General features: G+C 31.3%; 2 protein-coding genes across 2 annotated transcripts; both read right to left on the bottom strand.

Moving 5' to 3' along the window:
* Positions 1 to 978: 978 nt before the first annotated feature.
* On the bottom strand, positions 979 to 4023 carry LOC111689842 (juvenile hormone esterase). The gene is made up of 5 exons (XM_023452306.2): positions 3738 to 4023; positions 3517 to 3657; positions 1705 to 2601; positions 1256 to 1554; positions 979 to 1193 (listed from the first exon to the last, which is right to left on the bottom strand). Exons 1-5 carry the CDS (start codon positions 3927 to 3929, stop codon positions 1013 to 1015), a joined length of 1710 nt encoding a protein of 569 aa, XP_023308074.2. The 5' UTR covers positions 3930 to 4023; the 3' UTR covers positions 979 to 1012.
* A 1004-nt stretch (positions 4024 to 5027) lies between these two features.
* On the bottom strand, positions 5028 to 7302 carry LOC111689844 (juvenile hormone esterase-like). Its single transcript, XM_023452309.2, has 4 exons — positions 7172 to 7302; positions 5630 to 6523; positions 5267 to 5565; positions 5028 to 5202 (listed from the first exon to the last, which is right to left on the bottom strand). Exons 2-4 carry the CDS (start codon positions 6506 to 6508, stop codon positions 5028 to 5030), a joined length of 1353 nt encoding a protein of 450 aa, XP_023308077.2. The 5' UTR covers positions 6509 to 6523; positions 7172 to 7302.
* Positions 7303 to 8526: the final 1224 nt, after the last annotated feature.

Consider the following 8526-nt stretch of genomic DNA (forward strand, 5'->3'; position numbering starts at 1 on the left):
AGTCTATAGTCTAGTCTATAGTCTAGTCTATAGTCTAGTCTATAGTCTAGTTTATAGTATAGTCTATAGTCTAGTCTATAGTCTAGTCTATAGTCTAGTCTATAGTCTGGTCTATAGTCTAGTCTATAGTCTAGTCTATAGTCTAGTATATAGTCTAGCCTATAGCCTAGTCTATAGTCTAGTCTATAGTCTAGCCTATAGTCTAGTCTATAGTCTAGCCTATAGTCTAGTCTATGGTCTAGTCTATAGTCTAGTCTATAGTCTAGTATATAGTCTAGTCTATAGTCTAGTCTATAGTTTAGTCTATAGACTAGCCTTTAATCTAGGCTTTTTCTATTCTATTGCTAATTTATAGTTTATGGTCTAGTTTATAATCTAGGCAATATTCTAATTTATAGTCTAGTCTCTAATCTAGCCTATAGTCTAGAGAATAAAGAATTTTAATTTGTTGCTTTTATGTCCTACACCACTTTAGTGGGGAGGGTATAATGGGTTTGTTCTGATGTTTGTAGCGCACAGTAATATTGGTTCTATACTTACCTTAAAGTATTCCAATCGACTCAGAATCATTTTTTTAGCCGTCCGTCTGTCCGTCCGTCCATATAAACCTTGTAATCAAACTACAGGTCGCAATTTTGAAGATAATTTAATGAACTTTGAATATTTTATTGTCCCAAGAACAAAGCCTATTAATGATTAAGATCGGTTCATTAGTTCACCTAGCCCCATACAACCCTCCGAATAGGGCTTTTAAGTTCCTAATTATGTTTAATCTGCTCATATCTCGACAAAAAGCTGTAGAACCAAGTTCTATACTAGGCTTGACGACCCTTAGGAATTCTTTTATAATAGGGCCTCATAGGACTGTAACCCCTATGAAAAGCTTCCATTAAAATTTCATTTAAAGGGTATTATATAATGTCGGCCTCGCCCGACTATAATTTCTTACTTGTTTATTATTATTTAACGATCTTTTCAATGAATTTTATTTAATTATTCAATACATTTAATGTTATTTTAAAATTTTATCCCAAAACTTCATACGTTTCGTATCAAATGCATCATTAGGACTTAAAACTATTGAATCATTTTCGCCGTTAACGAACTCAAAGGAATCACACATTTTCCCATCTGATGGGAAAAATGTTTCATCGTTACAGGGTTTAAATTTTGAATCTATATAAACAAGTTCTCTAGAAAAAGATATTTATAAAAAAATAATAAAACATATAATAATAAAAATAAATAAACTTACGTAGTATGAGCGAAATAGGTTAAAACATGTACATATTTTGCAACCACTGTTGCTTCTGCTGAATTTCTGGGAAAATCGGGAAAAAGTAAACGCTGCCTCAGCAAATAGATGAGATCATCACAGTGAATTACACCGTAATCATAAAAGAGCCGATGACCGGCAATAACTTCGGAGTATGAATAGTTTCCAATATAATTGAAATTATACAAGAAAACTGGATATTTCTTAGTATCGATTGTTTCCACATAATATTTAATGGTGTTATAAAGGGGATGATAGAAGTTACGATGTGTTATTAACTGTAAAAATGGTCAATAAAATTAAAGGAATTTGTTGAAAACAATAAAATCCTTTTATCCGAAAACATTTTACTATACTTCCGACTAATGTCGGTTATCATATGTTCGGACATAATTGAATATTCAGTCTTATAATATCATTATACTTACGTCCATAAAACCATCCCATGTCTCTTCATTCAATTCATGAGTTCCATTTAAATATTCATCTAATATCAGTTTTGTTTTCTCAGTCTTTTGCGAATCATCGAATTTCGCTGGAAATTCTAAAAATTTTACCATTAAATAGAAAAAATGGGTATTGAAATCCTTGTGCAATACATCCGATGACATTATGCCTACAGTTCGTAAACCGCCCTCAATTGGTACACGACCAAACATTATGGGCACTGGATTATAATTGCCCGTACGTATATACTCATCGGGATGTTCAATTAAATAACCAAATGGGACATTTCGTTCAACTATAGGTTTATAGTTGACCAAATTATCGATATCCCAATATTTTAAATGATCTCCGGCATCAAGTAGTACATACATGGGAACACTCTCCAACGCTTTCGCCAATTGAGCAGTAGTTATTGTATCCCAGTCTGTTATATTACAATGTTTGGCTGTTTCTCGAGCTGTACGCTCAGGATTATCATCGATAGCGAATGGAGCATTTGCTGTACCACTTATTGCGACAATTGCATGAAATAAACGAGTTGTTAGTTTGCTAAACATGTGCATGTGCACCGATACAGCTCCCGCATCTTGCCCTACAAGTGTAATACGAAAACGATCGCCACTGAAAGCTTCAATGTTGCGAAAAACCCAACGCAGAGCTTCGGCCTGATCTTTTAAGCCTAAATTACCGGGAATGACACCATCGCCAGTTGTTAGAAAACCAAATGCACCCAAACGATAGGCAATTGTTACAACAACGGTATGTTCATTGTCCATTATATACTCTGGACCAGTATGAATGGGTGCTGACGACCCAGCAAAAAATCCCCCTCCATGTACATAGAATATTACGGGAAAAAATTCGCTAGCTTCAGGTTTCTAAAGTAAATGAAACATTAAAGAGTTAAAATATATATAATGGGACCTCATTAGAATGAAGGACGATATAGAAATGTAGCTGTGAAATTAGATTTTGAAACTGTAGATCCTGGCAATCAGAAGATCTTTCGATTAACTCCCAGCAAAGACTTCTATGAAGGAGGTAACAGCACGCCATATTCCGACCTGACTAAATGCTAATTAAGTAATTAACCAACTAACTGACTAAGTAACTAAGTAACTAATTAACTAATTAACTAACTAACTAACTAGATAACTAACTAACTAACTAGATAACTAACTAACTAACTAACTAACTAACTAACTAACTAACTAACTAACTAACTAACTAACTAAATAACTAAATAACTAAATAACTAAATAACTAACTAACTAGCTAACTAACTAACTAACTAACTAACTAACTAACTAACTAACTAACTAACTAACTAACTAACTAACTAACTAACTAACTAACTAACTAATTAACTAAATAAATAACCAACTAACTGACTAAGTAACTAACTAAGTAACTAATTAACCAACTAACTAACTAATTAACTAACTAACTAACTAACTAACTAACTAACTAACTAAATAACTAACTAACTAACTAACTAACTAACTAACTAACTAACTAACTAACTAACTAACTAACTAATTAACTAACTAAATAAATAACTAACTAAATAATTAACCAACTAACTGGCTAAGAAACTAAGTGACTAAGAAACTAAGTAACGAAGTAACTAACTAACTAATTAAGCAACTAACCTACAAATAACTTGCTACGTAACTAACTAATTAACTAACTACCTAACTAACTATTCTGTAAAATAGAACACGATCCATGATATGTGTAAAGAAATATAAAATTGTAATCACTTTTGATAACATCTTTCAATTAGTACTTACATATGGTCGGTAAACATTTAAATACAAACAATCTTCATCACCAGTTACCCGCCAGCCCGGTACATAGTAATTTTTTTGTATACAAGAAAATTTTGCATCCTTGGCCTGGAATGTTTCACTACTGTAGAAACGTTTTGGTGACTTAAAAAAAAAAAAAAAAAAAAAAAAATATTAATTTATAATTTTCTTTAAAATCATTACATCTTCTAAATTAAACTTACATGAAATCGACGAGGTTTCACTGCATATGGTATTCCTAAATATGCTTCAAATTTCTCGATTTGATAACCTTCCATTTCAAAACCAATAAAACATCCAGCATCAAATGTACAAATCTTTGGTTCGTGACCTTGTACAATAACCAAATACAAACTAGTTACCAAGCAACACGTTAATAACTTTACGTAGAACATTGCTGAATCGAACAATTTTTAACAATTTCTCGAGATTAGAAATTGTAAATACCCACTCTATTGGTTGTTCAAACACTTTTCTTCTAAAACTATTTTTAAAAATTTCTAAATTTTAAAAAGCTTGCAATAATTTTTAATTTATATTCGTTTTTTTAGTGTTTCTACTTACTTATGTATATAATTAAAGTTTTACACTTTGACTAAATAGTTCACGTTTAAAATATGAGAGATCCGAAACAAATTAATTAAACATTTTAGGAAGAAATTAAACTCTTTCAAGAGGTCGAAAATATGAGAGATTCAAAACAGAATAATTAAAATCTTCTAGTATATAGTCTAAAAATTTTTTTAACTATAGACAAGACAATAAACAAGACTACAGACTAAACTTTAGACAAGACAATAGACTTCACTATAAAGTAGACAAGTATATAGTCTACATAATAGACTATAAATAAATTTAGACTAGACTGTAGGATGAACTGTAGACTAGACTAAAGACTAGACTATAGAATAGACTATAGACTAGGCTATAGACTATACTACAGACCATACTATAGACTAGACTATAGAGTAGACAATGGACTAGACTATAGAATAGACTATAGACTAGACAATAGACTAGACTATAGACTAGACTAAAGACTAGACCATAGACTAGACTAGATACTAGATTATAGACTAGACTATAGACTAGACTATAGACTAGACTATAGACTAGACTATAGACTTGACTATAGACTGGACTATAGACTAGACTATAGACTGGACTATAGACTAGACTATAGACTGGACTATAGACTAGACTATAGACTAGACTATCGACTAGACTATAGACTAGACTATAGACTAGACTATGGACTAGACTATAGACTAGACTATAGACTAGACTATAGACTAGACTATAGACTAGACTATAGACTAGACTATAGACTAGACTATAGACTAGACTATAGACTAGACTATAGACTAGACTATAGACTAGACTAAAGACTAGACTATATACTAATATGTAGACTGGACTATAGTTATATTAAATGTAGAAATAATATTTCTAATATTTATTTATTTAAAATTTTATATATTTATATTTTTATATTATTCATGCAAAATATCATCCCAAAATTTCATACGTTTCGTGTCAAATGTATCAGTGATTTTAACAATCAATTCGCCAGATTGTCCTTTAACATATTCCATATACAGGCATATACGATCCTCAACGGGATAAAATGTTACCTTATTGCATTTTTCCACAGAATGTTTGGGTTTTCTATAAAGTGCAAAGGAAAATAGTTTAACGATTTTAAGTAAAAAAAAATTAACACCCAACTTACCTATTGTGAGCAAAATAGAGCAAATCCTCTATATATAAATTTAAAGCTTTTGCTTCGGTTGAGTTGTGGGCATATATGGGAAAATAAGCTTGCGTAGAAAAGATAAAGAAAAAATCATCGCCGTGTATTATTCCGTATTTGTTTTTGGTGTCATGATTGACAAATTTATCGGCAAATGTATAGATTCCGGGATAATTGAAACTGTACATGTAAACTGGATACTTAACTGTATTGATAGTATTAACATACATTTTAACGGCATTATAAAGAGGATGATAGAAGAGACGATCTGTTAGCAGCTATAAGTGAAAATCAAATAATGGAAATTAGTTTAGTTTAGTTCATACATATGTAAATACCTACATTCATAAAACCCTGCTTCGTATTATCATTTAAAACTGTACTTTCATTTAAATATTCTTTAATTATTAGACCCGTTTTATTCGTTATCTGCGGTGAAGTGAAATAGTGTGGATATTCCTGAAGATTTGCCAATAAATTGGTAAAGTTATTATTGAATTGATTTTTTAATTGCTCTGATTCCATTATGCTAACAACCCGTATACCGCCCTCATTTGGTACTCGTCCAAACAATATGGGTACTGGTGAATAACGGCCAGTACGTAAATATTCTTTAGGATGTTTGGTTATGAACGCGGTAGGCGACTCGTCTTCAATCACTGGTCTATAATTGACCAAATTATCGACATCCCAATATTTTAAATGATCTCCGGCATTAAGCAGTGTATGTGCATCTACCTCTTGTAAAGCTTTTTTCAATTCATGTGTGTTAATAGTATCCCAGTTAGATACATTACAATATTTAGCTGTTAATCTAGCCGTTTGAGTGGGATTTTCGTCGATAGCAAATGGTACATTTGCCGTACCACTTATTGCTATAATGGCATGAAATAAATGACTCGATAACTTGCTAAACATGTGCATATGAGCAGCCACTGCTCCGGCACTGTGTCCCATTAATGTTACACGAAAACGATCGCCACCAAATGAATCTGCATGTTTGAATACCCATCTTAGGGCCTCACTCTGATCTTTTAACCCTAAATTTCCGGGTATGACACCATCATCAGTTGCTAGAAAACCAAATGGACCCAAACGATAGCTAACCGTTATAATTATGGTATCGTTGTGATCTAATATATAAAATGGACCGGTAGTATTTGGTAAATTTGAATTTGAGAAAAATCCTACGCCAAATAAATATACCAAAACAGGCATCATAACGTCAGGTTTGTCCTACATACACATTAGAAATGAAGATAACAAAAGACAGATTATTACATGTTAGCTTATGTAGTCAAATGTATATTATATATCAAGTTCACAGTCTAGTCTATAGACTAGTCTATAGTCTATAGTCTAGTCTACAGTCTAGTCTATAGTGTCGTCTAAAGTCTACTCTATAGTAGTCTATAGTCTAGTCTATAGTCTAGTCTATAGTCTAGTCTATAGTCTAGTCTATAGTCTAGTCTATAGTCTAGTCTATAGTCTAGTCTATAGTCTAGTCTATAGTCTAGTCTATAGTCTAGTCTATAGTCTAGTCTATAGTCTAGTCTACAGTCTATTCTATAGTGTTAATCTAATCTATTGTCTAGTCTATAGTTTATTCTATAGTGTTAATCTAGTCTATTGTCTAGTCTATATTCTAGTCTACAGTTTAGTCTGTAGTCCAGTCTATAGTCTAATCTATAGATTAGTCTATTTTCTACTCTGTAGTATAGCCTATAGTCAAACATATATTAGACAAGCCTAATATAGTTTATTATTTCTAGTTCAATCCACTGTCTAGACTATGGTTTAGTCTAAAAAGGCATTTTAACATAAATCTGTATATAGCGGTAATAACACGATATTCGTTTAAATTTATTCCACTAAATTTCTTACCTTGGGTCTATATAAATTTAAATACAAACAATCTTCATCACCTGTTATCGGCCTATCGACCAATAAATAGTTTTTTTGTAAGCAATCACTTTTTGGATATAAAGCATCATATTTTGTTTTATTACTATAAGGCACTGCTGGCTAAAACAAACAAAAAAATAAAATTTAGTTAATTTTAGTTAACGCCAAAACATCATTGACTCAGATCTTAAGTTAATAATGCTTACTTCAAAGCGTTTAGGCTTAAATGCATATGGTATTCCCAGATATGCTTCCCATTCAATTCCATGGTAACTGAGAATTAAACTCCCCGTAGCACACCCTACTTCATGTAAACAGATAACAGGTGCATAAGACCCATTTGGATAGTAACTTGGACCAATTTCACCCGTGTTACACTCAGCACCAATTAAACATATACTTTCTTCATCCTGACTAACAACTTTTAAAATTAAAATCAAGACAACACTTGCACTTCTCTGCAATAATACTTGTATGCGAAACATTTCTGTTCATTACATCAAATTTATGTATTACTTTACGACTGATGAAATCAGTTATATGTATATGTTAACTATATATATTTCAATATTTTTATATAAAATGAAAGAAACCTGGTATGACCGTTTAGAATGTTTATACAAATGGGACCTGACAGTTTATCGAGACAATATTTGATATGGTACTAAATATTTTCATATATATATTGTTTCTCCCGATGTTTAATAAAAAATCTCTTTCGTAACCCGAAAAGAACTTTATATACGTAAATATCAGATTTAAATTTTACAAATATAATTTATAAAAAATTCTTCATTTGTTAGGCACAAATTTAGATTTTAACTTCTATGATAAACTAAATAAACTTCGAATAGACTTCCACTTTTAAACATATTTTTTATATAAATTTTTAATTATAAAATCCATTTTTTCCACATTAACATAATATTTCACACTTAAGATATGAGAACAATAACGAAACTAATGCGTTTTATAGTTGTAAGTATTATTTTATAAAAACTATATGTATGTACGTATATTATAAAACATATAAGAAGGTATAGTGGCGCTGGCCCAACCGTCTTTTACCACAGACTAGATGTCCTCCTATTCGGCGGATAAGGTTGTATGGGGACTAGGTGAAACAAACATGACTATAGACTACACTATAGATAAAACTATACACCAACCTACTTATAGACTACACTAGAATAAACTAGACTCTACAAGACTAAACTAGACTATACACTATACTATAGACTATAGACTAGACTATAGACTAGACTATAGACTAGACTATAGACTAGACTATAGACTAGACTATAGACTAGACTATAGACTAGACTATAGACTAG

Source organism: Lucilia cuprina, chromosome 6 (assembly GCF_022045245.1).
Source record: "Lucilia cuprina isolate Lc7/37 chromosome 6, ASM2204524v1, whole genome shotgun sequence".
Lineage (NCBI taxonomy): Eukaryota > Metazoa > Arthropoda > Insecta > Diptera > Calliphoridae > Lucilia > Lucilia cuprina.